Raw genomic sequence first — 17,047 nt, 5'->3', positions numbered from 1 at the left:
TTCCAAACGTGTTAAATAAAAAAATCAGCGAAGCAACTCTCAGAGACACGGAGCAGTGATGCTCCGTCCAGATTGACCAAGCACTAGGAACCCGAATGAATCAAGCCAACTCAAATACGAGGTTTTTTCGAGCCTCCACTGTTCTGGGAGCAGCCTCGCAGCTGACAAAGCGAAGGCTAGAAGACTATATTTAATCTACAATTAGACGACCTGTACCAAGTGTGTGCTTTAACCTTGTTATCGTGTTCGGGTCGACAGCGACCCAAGTTTAAAATGCATAAAGGCATCACATAGATTTATGTACTGGATCAAGGCTTATTGACTCTGTCAGGAATCTCTATTTAAACAAAATAAATTAAAGTTATTTTTTTTCCACTAGGCAAGGCATGCCCAGACATGTCTGGCAAGATAATACCAATTCAGCTTATTTATATAATTCATCCACCCATCCATCCATTTTCCAAACCCCTTATCCTACTGGGTTGCAGGGGCTCCGGAGCCTATCCCAGAAGCAATGGGCACAAGTCAGGGAACAACCCAGGATGGGGGGCCAGCCCATCGCAGGGCACACTCAAACATTCACTCACGCGCGCACATCTACGGGCAATTTAGCAACTCCAATTAGCCTCAGCATGTTTTTGGACTGTGGGGAAAGCCGGAGTACCCGGAGGAAACCCCACGACGACATGGGGAGAACATGCAAACTCCACACACATGTGACCCAGGCGGAGACTCGGACCTGGGTCCCAGAGGTGTGAGGCAACAGTGCTAACCACTGCACCACCATGCCCCACCCCCTTATATAATTCACCTAAATTTTATTTTACTATAAATTTTTTATTGCAAACTAGAGGTATGCTGTCAAGAGAAAGCTCCAAAAAGCCACACCAAAAATATTAAAAACCAGTCTTTTCATGGATAAAGCACCCTAACAAGGTAACCAAGAGGCAAGAAACAAACTGGATGAGAAATAACTGTTTTGAGGGTATTTTATGGCTGACTTAAGACACGGGTCGGCACCAACCTGTCTAACGTAAGAGATAGGAACAGAAAGCTAACATAGGACTAAGGTTGTATTCAGCACGAGCAAATATTTAAGTATCCCAAATGCAGAGCGCCGATGACTAATGCACGTTCTCCAAAAAAACAAACCACAGCGATGACAGAACAGGAACCGGCAAATCAATCACCAAATGATGAATGAATAATGACAATGAACATATACAAAGATCATGTCAATGCAATGTATATCATTTTTCATAATAAACAACAAAAAATGTGAACAGACTGCAAGTACCCTGCAGCTGTGACCTCGGAGGCCCGTGTCGACCTACAGAGGGCCTATTGATCAGCATAAAGGAGCTCATGGTCCTTTTTTGCCCTCAAATGAGCCTCTCAGACAATGCAGCATTTGAACCATTTGAACTCCGTCCCCCATGACTAATTTAATTAAGTCTCATGCATGGACCGAAAAATACTGTTAAGGGGAGAAGCTAATTGAATGGGCTAAGGAATGGACAATGCAGAGTTCCATGCTGCATGACATGTTCGCTCGACGTCAATAACACGGCAGCAAACAAGGTAGGGGTTTTATTTCCAGCTTCCCTGCTCTGCTATTTTACTTCACCTCCCACAGGTTGGTCGATGTTTGAAAATAGGCAACTCAGTATAGTAGAGATATATGGTGTCAAAGACGCAGTACTCTTACATTTTGGATGTCTTCTGAAACTCAGCCAACTGACCTCAATAAATATCAAATGATTTACAATAAGGTATTATGGGCGCATCTGTGCATAACTTAAACATCTCAAGAAGCAGTAAAACAGTCCTTTAAATTTATTCTTGCCTCACAAACGTATCAACACATCTGTTGTTACAGATACCTGGTTGGACTCAAACATGCTCCGTTACATTTTCAGTTCAACGTCACTGCTCCTTAGCCTAAAAGTTAAGGATCTGTGAGAACAAAAATAATATGTAAGACTACCTAGATACCAAAAATGCTATGTTTCCGAGAACTGCATCAAGGCTGTGTGACATCAGACAGTCTGACAATTTCAGGTGTGAACAAATTAAAATCCCATCTTTTTTGACCGCATTTACACTTGCCATCAAACCTCCACACATTTCTGGCGCTTAAAAAAATAATAATAAAAAAAGAAATTCTTGTTCAGTCTCCGGATCCAGACTATATTCTAATTACACTCAAAAACTGCTTCCTTTAAAAGATGTGTGTGCGTGTATTAATTGCTTTCTATGCCTTTTCCCCCAAGACTGACCTGTAAGTTATTTTGGAAAAAATGTCTTCCAAGCAAACATAAAAGCAACAAGGATAGTATTTAATTATTTAGTCACTTACTTACTAAATTGCTTCTGAGATAATTAAATAACTGACTGTAACTGCATCAGGCTTGATGATTATATTAAAGAGGTGGGCGTGTGTGTGGATGTTTGTGCGAGCTTGATTACTCAGTGAAGGATGGGAATTTAATGGAATTAAGTGACCCGCAAGCCAGGAGAGCTTTAGTCTTAAGATCCAAGTCTCCTACATCTAAGGGCACTGGCAGACTAAATGACTAAATCAATTAAACAACACAATTTCAGTCCAGCTGAAGAAAAACCAGACAACACAAATGTTCTTCCAGAAGTAGGATTGAGAAATGCTTGGAATAAAGACAGCAGACAAGCTTCAATATGAAAAAAAATCAATATTTCGAAAGAACAAATAAGGCAGCATAATACAAATACACAACATTCCTATGATGAAAGGACTTTTCCACCAGACAGAACGTGCCACCACATTTCCAGCCCGATGGACAGGAGGGTGCGATTCAGGAGGCTTCAGGGCAGATGTTTCTGGGTGTAGCAGTGAATTAACCTCCAACTCAAACTGATCTCACAGTTCAGCCTCTGATAAACATGAAGCCAGAAAAGCAAAACAATGGTCATGGTCTGCTTTAAGTAGAATGAGTCATTAGTTTTCTGCCAAATATAAGCGTCACCCTCATATCCTGCAAATGTTTTACAACCTGTTCCTTGATTACATGGCTCATGTTGAGGGTTTGCAGCATAGTTTACATTTTCCCCCATAACACGCAGAAGTCAGGCCTGACTCAATCCAGAAAGCCACAACTCTAACCTTCAACAAGGTTAAACAAGTGGCTCTTCCCATGACAGTTTTATTAATATAATTACCAGATTTTTGGGCATTTTTAGTTAAAATTAAGCCAGTCGAAATCCTGGAAGTGAGACAAATAAATCTTTTGGTTTCACTCCATCTTGCATCTTCACAGCCGGAGTCGATCTGGATCCACCTCAGTCCATGGCCTCTACCTGGCCCTTGAAATCCTTCACTCGGGCCTGGAAATCCACCATAAAACCACATTTCAAGTTACTTACTCATGCAGAGGTAGTGACTCAAGGTCATCAGGCGAGGACCTGAAACCCAGGGCACTTGGGATCATGAGCTTCCTGTGTGGCTTATGTGTTACGATATCAACATGCCTGTGAACTGGAAACACACGGTAAAGTCGTCTGTCGGACGCATAAAGCAGCCTGGTGACAGTAAGCTGGCAGACAGCAGACCCTCTGTGGAAGCGACATCATCCACATCTGCTTCCAATCAGCCTGTATCTGGGAACTGTCTGCAGCAATCCATCTTTCTGGTAACACGGGGTGGAGCAAGCCTTCTCTACTTCAGGGAAACATCTATGTTTCGTTTTCCTGGCAAATGTACCTGGTTCACCTCCCGCTCAAAGCCATTTGTACCATCCATAAATAATTTCCATCCATGTGACACTTATTCAAGGTCTTAGCACTGCAAAGTTAAGTTCTTGCACTGAGCTCCTGCACTGCTGCGGGCGCCCAATTTGACAGTCCCGTGCCCCCGTACTGCTAGCAGTCCGAAACCATGACATTTCATTCGCTTAAATGAGATGCTGAATGATGGCAGGAAGCCGATTCAAAGCGGCAGTCACACGACGTGTTTTGGTAGCTAACCATCAATGGCCGATGCCCGTTTGATCTTCTCGAGAGCTGAGAAGACACAGGCCCGCCGTTATTAATCTTGGTTATTCTTAACCTCGGCTGACGCCTGTCTTATCGCCCATTGCTGACGGAGCAGATGATGGGGCAAGTTAAATGCACAGTAGTGGGGTGGAACAGGGCAAATTCTGGAGCCTTTTGGGGCCTCACTGTGTCAGGGAGCGAGTGAGGAAGGAAACCGACGAGTGTTGGGGGAGAGAGAATCAGAAAAGGAAACATGTAGGGGGACAGAGACCAACAAAGGGGGGCGGCACCAAAAAGCGGCCAACGGTAACGGGGGGGGGGGGGGGGGGGGGAGCAGCTCACCTGGAATGTGTTGAGAACATGCTGGCAGACGTCTGTGAGGTCATTCAAGCCCTTTCTAAAGGGCTCCACAGCTGGAACCCCCCCTGAGAAGGAGCAGGAAAAAAATCAGATTCACCAAAAACCTGAACATACAAATTGCATGGATACTGCTGCTGTTTCCTTAAATGACTCAATATTCGGATCTTCTATAATAAATTATAACCGATACTAAATTAAATAATCCAAGCATTCATGCTAAATGGCAGTGTGGAACAATGTTCCTTGTATATGCCTCGTGTGACCCGTAGGGGGCCACGTTCCTGGTGAGCTGTGAACCTCGAGCACCGCGACCTGCTGATCTGTCGGAATGTCCTGCAGGCACCATAAGAAACACGAGTTGTTTGACGTATTCGTGGAAGACTTTGAAGTTCACGGCTACTTCAGTTTATACTATAGTTCTAAATCTTTAAGAACAGAAAATTTCGCCAGACGTAGTGACAAAAAAAATAAAAAAACTTTCCATTAATACAGGAAATTATTTATAATTATGCAAATGACAAAACTGGAGATGTCTAATGATGTTACACTAAATCAAAACTTCTTTACAGCTCCAAGCAAAAATGACATTTTGAAAAACAGCATCCGCTCATTTCCGAAGGCATCCCATCTATCCAGAAAGACAACAGATTTTCCTGAGCTAAGAGTGATGAACATCACTTCTTATGTACGTCACTCTCCCATTTCTGTGGATGTTATTTAAATTCAATTCAATTTATTTTTATACAGCGCTTTTCACAACAGAGTTGCCGCAAGGCACTTTACATGGCGCTATATATTCCTACGTCATTTGTACACAATAATTCAAAAACGGGGAAAAGGGAAGAAATGAAACCCAGCATTTTCTGTGTTTCTATTTATCTAGCACCTACTTACCTTTTACCCTATTTACAGGATAGTTATTAATATTTTATTTAGATTAAATATCACATAGTGTCTGAACTTGGTGGTATTTTGTGTGCGACTGTTGACTGTGAATGTGCATTACATGAGAGGTCAGGAGATCTGGATCACATGGGCATATAACCCTAACACTAACTCAGACGGTCAGCCCCAACCCTGCATGGGATAACAAGGGTCACGGAGACACGGTCCTTATGGAAAAGAGCGCTTCACTCTGACAGGGCCTCGTGCCTAAATGACTTACCAGCTCGAAAAACAGCGTCCGTCTACAATTCTGTAGGGCGGAGAGTCAAGGTTGCCGAGCAATTCAGATGAAGGCTTCAGCCTCTACGGTATGGAGAAGCTTTGCAGAGCCCGTCATGAGTGAGACGCATGCTAACTGAGCTATACGTGAAGGTGCTTCGCTTTCGACTGCCGGTTCAAACACGGTACTCTAAGCACCTGCCCCCTGAGCGCCTAGAGAATGACTGAAGGCCAGCAAATTTCTCCATCATGGGCTTAGATCTTCAGCCTTATCACATTGAAACATCTGCCAAGCTTGAGAAAAGAAATTATATCCCCTCATGAGGAACGCCCCCCGGTGTATGTTTACAGCATAGCCAGTTAGTTATACTTGTATTCCAATCACTTTTAAAACACGATTATTGATCTGGAGAAATTACTGAATATTTCCAGCCCAAGAATCTGACTGCAAGGTCCCAGAGAAGGAAAACCGCGGCGAGAGCAGCCTCCTCCAGGGGGCGGTGTGGTGGAGTTGGGCCAGGGCACGACGTAGAACAGACGCATCCTCCCCTGCCCCAGAATAAAGTGTTGACAGACTCACTCCAAAGCCCCTCCCAGCTGGCTGCTTTTCAATGGTAAATCTTTGGAGGAGGGGGAGGTTCGATAGCAGATTTCAATCAGCTTGTTTGTTTTGGGTACCAAAGACTGTTTCAGCCATCACCCTTTCCAGGCACCAGAGTGGGGGGAAGGGCAGGGGGTGATTAGTGGGGGTGCAGGCCCAGATCTGTTGTCTAATACTCTCAATTCTGAGTGCCCTCTCCCCACCCCCTCCACTAATCTAATTACTCTGATAAGCCTGCTTGCTTCCGCCATCACATAAAGTTGGCCCGACAGAGAGCACTGTCATGAGATCAGCCCCCTTTTACATCTCGTCCCTCGACGCCCAGCTCCTCCCGTGGACACCCCCGGTGTGGCCAAATCATCAAAGCGCTTCTGTGCAGATCGGCCCGGAGCACCACGCTGCTCTTTTATTCTGTTACACCAATTTAATTAAGGACCACGAGGACTTTTCTCGACGGTTTTCTGGCACCGCGCCCCAAAATATACATTAAAACCATAATTTGTTAAAAATAATTTTCTTGGAAAAAGAACTGCCGCCGGGTACCCGAGGTGACTGAGTGAAGAAAAAAAATCTTTACTAAGAGAGCATGACAACGGACAACAGCGCATTCAGACAAGCGATGCCTTAAATGAATTTATGTTATAGCCTTGGGGAGGACAGAACCATCTGAAACCCCCTCTGTCCGCATGCAGCAGCTGCCAGACCATAATACACTCCACCGGGCGTTTGGCCATGTGCAGGAGCCAAAGCGCACAAATCGAAACCGACCACGAGTGACTTTGCGGAGCAAAATGGCAGCTACAAACCGATCAGCCTTTCTGATGCGGACAGGCGGCCAGGGCTGCTACAGGATTCCCAGGTTTTGGTTCCTAAAACCAACCAGGGAGGGGCAGGAGAAGGAACCGACCCTGATCCCTCCGCCTTCTCACCTCGCGTCTGGATGCGGAAGTTGATCTTGCTCTCCGACGGATGCGTGATGCTGTAGCCGCAGAACTCTATGTCGGGGCTGGGCAGACAGAGGAAGTTAAAACGCTCCCCCATGTTTGGAATCATCATCACTTTCAAAACAACAAACTTAAGGGATGTAATCAGAGGAACATCACCCAGCCACACCAACAATACTGCAGAGTAAAATGGTTGCCCATCAGTGGGTGCGGCTGCAATGAGTAACTCACTTCTTCATGACCAAATATCTCAACGAGTTCCCCAGAGTGTGGTCCTCCTCGTGCAGCACGAAGGTGATGCAGCCCTCATCGGCTCCTTCCGCCTGCACCTGTGGGGAGAAGACAGGAGGGTACTTTCAGCAAGGGGTGGGCCAGCCAGCATCCCGACACCACTACAGCCAAATAAAACACACATCCCCCTACAGACACATCAGAAGCACACACGTCCAGAGGGGGGGAATTAAATCACCAAACGAACGTGTACAGAAGAGTCGAAATCCATCGCTGTGTGACCCCCACATGAATATACACTTTACTTATTGTGCTTTTCCACTGACATACGTGACCCGTACAGAGAAGAGACTTACAGCACAGGTCCAGCTCACCTAGATATTACACTGCAGAAGGATCAGCTTGGCAAAGGTGTTAACGGGTTGGGAGAGTGACGATGACGCTTATCTGCTGTTCACATGATGTACATCATGATTTACTATGTGCTATTTCTACTAGGACGTCTGGTCTGTAAGAATCGCTGTTTAATGTTATCATCAAACAGTAGCGGACTTGCACAAATTTGCATTACGAATCCATTCCATTCAGCCGTTCTGTAGTACTTTGTAAGAGGTTGGAAATATCCATGTTCCACGTTATCGGGAATGCATGAATACACTGCTATGTGTAATACTACTAATAATGAATAATATACTGAATGTGCCCCTTTCTTCCTTCAGCACTGCCATGCAGATCACTGGTCACTCCTTGCATTTTGAAAAATCAGAGGGTGGCGATGCAACAACCTGTATGCTAGTAAGCAGGGCCACGTGAGCTTGGGTTTGGCTTCAGTTCGCGATACGGCTTGGTTCTCAATGGCAGTGGAAAAGCATGATTATTTAGCAGATACTTGTCTCCAAAGTGACACAGAGTTGAGAAAGCAAGGTTAAGGGCCTTGCCCAAGAATCAGCCGAGTGCTTTGACACCATCCACCCTAACATCTTCCATAACCGCTTTTACAATCACAGTGAGCAGGGACACCTCAGACAGCTGCTGGTCCATCACAGGGTGGATTTACCCCAGACATCAACACACAAACCCAGATGTTTTGAGACTGCTGGAGGAACAAGGCCTCAGTGCCACCCACTGAGCCTGCTTTGAAACCATGAACCGGGAAACAACTGGATAATCACTGGTTCAAAGAGAACCATGCTAGAAACTGGTGAGTACATTTTTTCCTATCTATCCTATCTGCTACGTCACAAAGGACTGAAGTGGAGTCTGGCCATGCAGCTGTCACAGACAAAAACAAAAGGAGCGAAAGGAAAGCTGACTGGACCCAGGAAAAGGATGTCAACCGGGGTGGAGGCCCCTCTGATGCAGGAACAATTAGCGGTTCTGACGCAAGCCCTGATAAAAAGCTGGTGGGGGGGGGGAGGCTCAGGGGCCACGACCGGATCGCAGACCCCAGAGCCTGGCTCAGCCAGGTCTTAGATGCCTGCCGACATCGCCGACAGGATGGACCGATTCGTATGACTGCATGGGAGGCAGGAAGGGAGGGACAGGGGAAGGAAGAGATCACAGCATTCATCATAGGGTGAGGAGTATGAGGGCACAGAGAAGGTCGGTGGGAAAATACTGGCCGGGTGGGGAGGGGGGTAGCGGTTTGAACTGTAAATACAGTGACAGGAAGCCTAAATTAAAGTATCGAGGTGTGCATCGGTCAAACATGCTTTCAATGGAAATAATTATGATCTTTCAAATCTGATCCTGTCTGTCAAACAGGACATGCATCAAGCCGGCAAAGGTCATTTTAGGCTGTTGCAAAGGCAGTGCCAATATCTGTCTCCAGGGAACTTCCTCAATAACCAAAACAGACACTAAATGTATTCGTCTGTATTTAATTTAAAGTTATGCCACTAAACTCTTGATTTATTTACTTTAGTTATATTAGAGGAAAAAACAACCTACTATATTCTTACTGCTTTCACTATATTTCATAGGTATGTTCAATATTTTTCTTGGGCAAAAAAGTAAAAGGAGGGTAGGATTAAATAACTGGTACAGGAAAATACATTCCAATGCTGTAAGAAAACTTTAATGTACAATAATCCAAGCATCAAGCAATGTTAATTCATGATTGTAATGCTGTAATGCATTTTCATGGTTACCTGTAGAAACTCAGATGCAAATCTAAATTACACAGAACAATAAACAATATCCTACACAGAATAATTGTTACTTTTGAGACAATCCATCAGTTAGACTGAAAAGGGGCTGTGCTTCATCGACATTGAATACATGTTCTACTGGAAGCTTCAGAGAACTCCAGGAGTAACACACAGAAAAAGTGTGATGAGTATTAAGCCTATTATCTTGAATACTTTTAAAATAAAGTCAATTTAAACGGAAAAAAATATAACCTGACGTTTTCCAAAATATTAATCGTACGTCAATTAGCATAACGTTGAATTTACGGCTTATTTTTCAATAGCGTGATAAGTTACAGGTTTTTTTTCTATCTCCCAGCATGCACGTACAATGAAATGCTCGGCTCTTCACTGCCGACAAGCGTAAGCATGTGTGTACTGCCACACATTAAACTGCTCTCGGAGGATTCCAACGCTTTCGTGAAACAAATCCCAAGGCACTTTAAACTTGAACTACTTCGCAGTGTGCTATATTCACTGTTAGCTTACTAAATTTAACAGACGTTTAAAGTGGAAGTAATATTTTACACTGAATGATAATACTACCTGGGCAGCACTTAATAACCAAATATCTGTAATTCGCGATTTAATAATTTCTAGGATCGTGCGGCTTAACTGTTAATACGGTAATATTTCGAAGGAAATTTAAACTTCGTGTTAAATTAAAATAAGATGAAAGCGCTATCATCAGGCAGCTAGTTAATCGTGCGAAGGAGACACGTGGATATTGTCCAGCATAGTGTCAATGTCACTGCGTTAAAATACATATTTCGCGAATGGACTTAATCAGGCCTTACTTTTCATCTTTTGTCATGTGCACATTAAAGTCTTCAAAGTTAAACTTACCATTTCCAACACCGGTTTATTCCCCTCTTCTACACCAGCCATTACTAGCGTGTATGCCTTTCAGTCGCCAGAATATGACGTATGGCGCAATCGTGGTTCTGTCTCAGAATTAGATTGTCAGAAGTTTCTCGTGGCAGCTACAGAACAGCAAAGAGACTTTTGAGACTGAACAATCCTCCACACAAAGACGACGCATAGTCGGTAAGTAATCTTACACACATCTAAAAGTGGGCCTTTTAGAAATTGTACATAAACGAATGCAATATGACACCAATACATATGTCCCTAGTCATTTACAGGTTTCTAGATGGAAAAAAGAACTATCAGAAATAATGTAACCCAACCCAATATCTAAACAGTCCTAAGTATAAATAAGATCATGAATATATAAACGTACATACAATTAAACTGGAATTTGTGAAAGCATTCAATGTTACAATGACAATACAATGAGGTTTATATTGGAAAGCCCCGTCAAGTGAATCCCACTATGTGGAATCAAAAATCTGACCAGTGCCCTAGAAGTAATGTAACTTTTGCAAGAACATTGTGTGGGATGTGTTCAGTTCTCAGTTCCTGATAGTTCCACACCGTTTACACCCACGACAAGAAGGTGCACCGTTAGGCAATCAGACATTCTGCAGTCAAATATGTAAATTCTAAAATGGGTCTCCAAAGGCATCTTCTGCCTATGATCACAGGGGATCAATAACTGACATGAGCAAGATGGCTTCAGTTCCCCATGTGATCTTCTGAACATACGGCCGGCATACTGAAAAATACACTCTTCCATTGACAGATTTATTTAATTATTCAACTAAATCAGTTTATCTGGGCTGTCAAATAATTTAGTATTTCTTTATATGTCTTATGTGTCCTGAAATTCAGGGCTTTAACTTTTAGCATGTTTACACATTTCACATTTATAATTTAGTTTTACTTGCGTAGTAGCACTTCCGCTTATCATACCAGTATCATGTGAGCATCATTGCTTCTCTCCACACCTTCTATTACAGTACGTCTTATCACTGTTACAAATTGCACAACTTAGATGCTAATTTCATGTCAAAAGGGTAGTGATATTTAAAAAGGGCATTTAGTAGAATTTAGAAACTGACTAGTTATTATGTGTATATACGCTTCTCATCATAACACTTACTATATTCTTCCCAGTATTGTAATAACCCTGTCACGTAATTTCAGTTCCATATTAATATGGTTTACCCGTCAAATGCAGTTAAATTAATGTGAATAAATATTAATGAAAAGTAAACTGTAATGAATACCATGTACACAAACACACGTGGCACATACAAACGCGTTGTGTAGCACTCTTCTCGTGGTTGCCCGTTCTTCCGGGTTTCCGGAGGGGCGTGGTCACATAGCGGGTGACGCGTCCGTCAGTCTTCCGCGTGCCTTGCACGCAGTTTATCACATACCGAACTACATATCCCAGAGTCCCAGGCGAACGGAAGCGCTCTGTACGACACACAGCGGATTAAGTAGGAAAACAGAAGTACCTAAGGAGCGTGATCGAAGTCGCCTATAAATGCTCGGGAAGCGCAGATTCCGGGATCCGAAGTAAACAACCAGTAGGTATGCGACTCTCGGATCAGCTGCATCGCCCCTATTAGTGCCTCCTCGTCGCCGACGGCGAACATGGCATGACATGCTTAATAAACCAGCTCACTGGCTAGCTGTCGATCCACAAAGTGAGAGTAGTGACATTATGCGCTCGGCTGCTCGTACGCTGTAGGAATCCTTGTGGCTAATCGCAGCAAAACATTGCTTCCAGGTTGCTAAATAATTCATTAGAAACTGATGGATGATTCGACTCGCCTTTTGATATTCGCTGACTAATAATAATCATGTGGACACCATGGCTGACCAGGCTAGCTGCAGGGTGTTTTTGGCAGTAATGTGCGTAATGTTATTGCTTAATGTTAGCTGAGTATTTGAGCGTCGAAACACTGACAATTGCCACGTACTAGGCTTCGCGCTACGCTTTCCTAAAATAAATAACGTACACTGTCTCTTTGGCTAATGTTTTAATCGATGGATACATAACTGTCAGCGAATCGCAGTAACTAGTTAGGTATGCGTCACTGGGCAAGTCAGCTGTAGACCGCGGAAGTGCGGATCACGCACGAAAAGAAATCCTTACTTTCCATAAAGATCCAGGAGTTAACGGCCAGCTCTCTCTTTGTTGAAGAGTGTTTACGTCTTGATCTCTTATTTTTATGCCAGTTGAGCTCCTGTCAGGACTGTGGCCGGAGTGTTCGCCCCCACTCCCCCACCCCCCACCACTCCAGCCGTTTCGGTGACCGGTCCGTGGATCTCCCCAGTTGCCATGGCGATCCTGTTTGCGGTGGTAGCTCGTGGCACCACCATCCTAGCCAAGCACGCTTGGTGCGGGGGGAACTTTCTGGAGGTGACGGAGCAGATTTTAGCCAAGATCCCCTCCGAGAACAACAAACTGACATACTCGCATGGCAGGTAAGCATTGCCGATGCTCTGTGATCGGTGCTCTTTTCTCTCCCCCTACCATACTTCTTTCTCTAAACTCGGATTGACCATTAGAGCGTTATAACATTAAGGTGACATAAAGATTCTGATGACCCATGTCTCTCCTTCCCTGTTTAATGTACAGCTACCGTACATGATGTACATGCCTCTATTTCAGTGAAGAGTAGTAACACTAACTAAATGTTATTCACTCTGTTCGTAGCTATTTATTTCACTACATTTGCCACGACAGAATTATCTACCTGTGCATCACAGATGATGTGAGTATCAGCTGATCATTTGGGTGTTTTTTAATTGCATGAATTTCATTGCAGTTGTTATGGCTAGAAAATGTTTTGTCAGATGTGTTTGTGTGTGTATTGTCAGTCAGAACTTTAGCTTTGTTGTGAATAAATCAGTGGCTGCCTTGCATTGAAGCTTAATTTTTTTAATGAAGGTTTAGAAAAATTATTTTATCACCCTCAGGACTTTGAGAGGTCAAGAGCGTTCAGCTTCCTGAATGAGGTGAAAAAGCGCTTCCAGACGACGTACGGGTCGCGGGCGCAGACGGCCTTGCCCTACGCCATGAACAGCGAGTTCTCCAGCACACTCGCTGCACAAATGGTATGTAAACTGACCAGTCGAAGCTCAGCTGTTGGGTGCTCTTCTGTGATATCCACCAACCAGAAAACAGACCCCACTCTGCTACTTTGTACCATACATGTGTTTGTGCATCAAAGAATGTGAAGTTTGCCATCATTTGTGAGGATGCTTTGGAAATAGTATGGAAGGCCGTTCTTCTAAAGGCATTAAAGGAGATTCTGTGAAATCATCTTAACATCAGGGTTTGTGATTTTCCAAAAGGCTTCTAGTGAATCTGGTTTGGTTCTGGAGGCCCCTGTTCCTCCACAAAGCAGGATCTCGGGATCTCATGATGCTCATGTGACCACAGCTTCTAGCTCTGGTGGCAGAAGATTTAATTTTAGTGCCCATGTGAATGTATGAGGAAAAACTCTTCCAAGGATAACAAAAAACCCACATCACCTTCTGCATTAATTTATGCAATAGCCTCCACAGTCTAGAGGTCAAATGAATAACCTTTGGAGAACGTAGCAGGATCTGGATCTGCTGCCCGCAGTGAGCGTGCACGGCTGTGCGCATTGTCCAAGAAAACAGGAGAGGAGCTGTAATGTGATACATGCCTAGTTTATTTTTTTTGTAAGGATGCTGTTCAGGTTGATTGATGTACAATGCAACATGTCTGCCACCCCAACAGAAACACCACTCGGATCCGCGGGGGTCGGACCGCATCACAGAGACCCAGATGCAGGTGGACGACCTGAAGGGCATTATGGTCCGCAACATCGGTGAGATGCGTTCGACACACTGCGATCTTGCGCCATTTCTCAAGTCTTTACTCACAGGTGCTAAATACTTGTGGTTGTTGCAGAGCAATATAGTTTGACGAGCTCTAAGATCTTTAGATAAGATCTAAGCTCCACAGCGCTGGGATCTTTGCTTTTTGTGTCCGTCATGGAAGACTGATCTGTTTTTCTGTAGACCTTGTGGCACAGAGGGGAGAGAAGCTGGAGCTGCTAATTGACAAAACTGAGAACTTGGTGGACTCCGTGAGTAATATTTATGGTGGTCGTGACCACATAGTGATCGAAAGAGTCATTTATAGCATGTAGAAATACTAAGTTATGAAGTCCTGTCTTCTTATTGTCTTTCTGTTTTTTTCCAGTCTGTTACCTTCAAAACCACCAGCCGTAATCTGGCAAGGGCCATATGCATGAAGAACCTGAAAATAACGCTCATTATTGTGCTGGTGTCTGTGGTGAGTAGCACCTTTTTCACTTTCTTCATACTGAAATAGGCAACAGTTAGCTTAGCAACACTAACTGATCAATGGGTGTAGTGTCCCATACCATGCTGTGCAAAAGTCTTAGGGCAATCAAAGAAAATGATGTTTCAATCGTCTTCATATTGGTGTAAAACTATGATTTTATGTCTGTCGAAGTGTGTCAACTTCAAAACCTCTCATAAAATCTCTCCAGTATTTACGTCCAGTATGCCCATGAATTTTTTTACTTGACCCCTAACCCTGCATTGTTTTACCTCATTGAGTTAAGAAATGAAGTTAATGAATGAATTGATCTTATTGTGTTATTCTTTATTTGCGTGTATTGTAACGTTAAGCAGGTCTTTTTTTTCCCCGAGCACATATACACTTACTACCTAGATAAATAGCTTTACACATTTTATTTGTCTGCTTTAAATTTTGCTCAGCATTGCATGTCCATTACCATGCTGTATCGGGATTCCCCCCAGGTCATCCTGTACATCATCGTCTCTGCTGCATGCGGGGGTCTCAGCTGGCCCAGCTGCGTGAAGAAGTAAAACCGAGGGACAGGAGCCGACCCCTGACCCTTTCCTCTCCCCACCTGTAAAAGCCTAGGGGACTGAGCCACTCTCTTACAGCCAAACACCACTTGAACTGCACCCCACTACCCCCACCTCATGCGGCTCATCACCTGTCTGTCCATCTGCCCGCCCCTCACGGAGCAGATAAAGAGCTGGGAAACACGCCAGTAAATGCCCTCTCTTCAGACGTCATTGACGGCCAGCTGCACAACTCCCATGTAATCGCACTTATCCTCGGAATGATTGATTCAGTTTAGTGTCAAACTAATTTGTATGCGCGAGATTCCATGTTTCGTTAACCACTCGATAGACTTCTGAGCAAAAGTATGATTTTGGTCAACAAACTGTATAGTGATGAAGTAACTAAAATGTACCTGCTTTCACAAGAAGAGTCTTGCACTGCTGCCTTGACTACGCATGTGTTTCTACTTAAAGACTGAAAACTTGTGTGATCATCATAGAAACCTCTCTCTCCCAACTTAGCTCCTGTCCAGAATACCAAGTTTGGGGCAGTCATCGGGCTGTGATGTTGAGATTTGCACCTGGATGGATTGAGATACAGTTGAGCCTTCCGTGTTATTGCGGTTTAAATGGACCTCTTGCTCCTCTTGTTTGGAAATAATTGCTTTTCATGGGACACAAGTGGAGAACGCCATTTTGCTAGTTCTGACCTAAAGCCTGAGCTTTAACCTCTTGGAAGGACTGATATTGAGTCTATAAAAATGGTCTCTGTAATATATTTGAAGTGTGGGCATACTCAGTATACCAGGTGGTTAAGTCAGAGGTGGATTCTTTGTGAATACTTGTGTAACAAGTTAATCTGGTGACGTTCCGGGTGCCATTAAGTACTAGATCTAAAGTCACCTTTCATCCAAATCATTACAAGTAATCTTGTTGTAGTAAGTCCAGTGACTTTTTTAATATATATATATATATCTATAGGAGGACTCGCATCTTTTTTCTGCTTATCTAATGATCCATGGGGGAGCGACTGGATGATCTTCATGCTAAATACATCACAACGATATCTGAAGATACCATTGATTGATTCTGCAGTGTGCCAATTGTTTGGCTTCTGAGTTCAGCTATTAAGAACTGAGGAATTGATGAAACAGTTGTTGACATACCTTGACTTTTAATGACAGGGGGCTCTTGAGTGGGGGGCCTTGGGGGTCACCGAGACTTGATGGAGCAGTAGTAGATGATTAAAATTGATTTCCCCTCATGATTGGCTAGAAGGTTTGAGTTTGAATGATAGGCAGGGGTGTGTTGTGTCTTCCCCAATGGCGTATGTCTAATGGAAGTATCACCAGGTCCTAAACTTGCCTTCTGGAATTGTCTGTAATGTCCATGCATACATTAGGGCCAGATGGACCAGGGCATTTCTGGGAGGGTGCCAACAGAGGACCCGTCTGCCCTAAAGCCTTCATGTTCAGCTGAGGAATCTACCAGGCTGGAGCTGTTTCCTGATAATTTTTTTTAGCCCGAAGAGGTGCCTGTGATGATGGAGAGTAGATAAGGGTTATGCTTCCTCCAGGGCATTTAGCACTGGACAGGATTTTGGCGGCGAGCTGTCGGAGCCATCAAGTATCCATCTAGTGACAAGGCGGGTTGAAGGGTACTTTCATGGGTCGTTGTCAGGTATTTATGTATGTACAATGTAGTTTTAACCTCATGTGATTCTCCTGCCATAATTCTGTACGATATGTTGTACGTGTTTTATTTTACTACTTTCTTTTTCCACATTTGAACAAATAAAGCAGACTATGCTATTC

The 17,047-nt window shown here is 43.8% G+C and overlaps 2 protein-coding genes across 7 annotated transcripts; one reads left to right on the top strand and one right to left on the bottom strand.

Annotated features, from left to right (window-relative positions):
* Positions 1–2,688: 2,688 nt before the first annotated feature.
* polr1d (RNA polymerase I and III subunit D) lies at positions 2,689–12,595 on the bottom strand. Of its 4 annotated transcripts, none has more exons than XR_007400281.1 (6): positions 10,344–10,480; positions 7,309–7,406; positions 7,063–7,139; positions 4,351–4,433; positions 3,196–3,360; positions 2,689–2,910 (listed from the first exon to the last, which is right to left on the bottom strand). XR_007400281.1 is itself a non-coding variant. In XM_049027372.1 (6 exons), exons 2-6 carry the CDS (start codon positions 10,383–10,385, stop codon positions 3,316–3,318), a joined length of 345 nt encoding a protein of 114 aa, XP_048883329.1. In that variant the 5' UTR covers positions 10,386–10,480; positions 12,508–12,595; the 3' UTR covers positions 2,689–3,315. The 4 variants fall into 4 exon arrangements, 3 of the variants coding, with proteins under 3 accessions (XP_048883329.1, XP_048883328.1, XP_048883330.1); XM_049027372.1 differs by adding an exon at positions 12,508–12,595 and having other exon boundaries at positions 2,689–3,360; XM_049027371.1 differs by adding an exon at positions 11,658–11,692 and having other exon boundaries at positions 2,689–3,360.
* On the top strand, positions 10,465–17,044 carry sybl1 (synaptobrevin-like 1). 3 transcript variants are annotated; one of them, XM_049027368.1, is made up of 8 exons: positions 10,465–10,544; positions 12,591–12,839; positions 13,072–13,129; positions 13,335–13,472; positions 14,125–14,215; positions 14,409–14,476; positions 14,593–14,685; positions 15,180–17,044. In XM_049027368.1, the coding sequence occupies exons 2-8, from the start codon at positions 12,694–12,696 to the stop codon at positions 15,246–15,248; spliced, it is 663 nt and encodes a 220-aa protein (XP_048883325.1). In that variant the 5' UTR covers positions 10,465–10,544; positions 12,591–12,693; the 3' UTR covers positions 15,249–17,044. The 3 variants fall into 3 exon arrangements, with proteins under 3 accessions (XP_048883325.1, XP_048883323.1, XP_048883324.1); XM_049027366.1 differs by lacking the exon at positions 10,465–10,544 and adding an exon at positions 11,794–11,939; XM_049027367.1 differs by lacking the exon at positions 10,465–10,544 and adding an exon at positions 11,806–11,935.
* The last annotated feature ends 3 nt before the right edge of the window (positions 17,045–17,047 follow it).

The sequence above is a fragment of the Brienomyrus brachyistius genome, chromosome 10 (assembly GCF_023856365.1).
Source record: "Brienomyrus brachyistius isolate T26 chromosome 10, BBRACH_0.4, whole genome shotgun sequence".
NCBI classification, from domain to species: Eukaryota; Metazoa; Chordata; class Actinopteri; order Osteoglossiformes; family Mormyridae; genus Brienomyrus; species Brienomyrus brachyistius.
The sequence above is the reverse complement of the archived record's forward strand: the minus strand, read 5'-3'. Positions and strand labels throughout refer to the sequence as shown.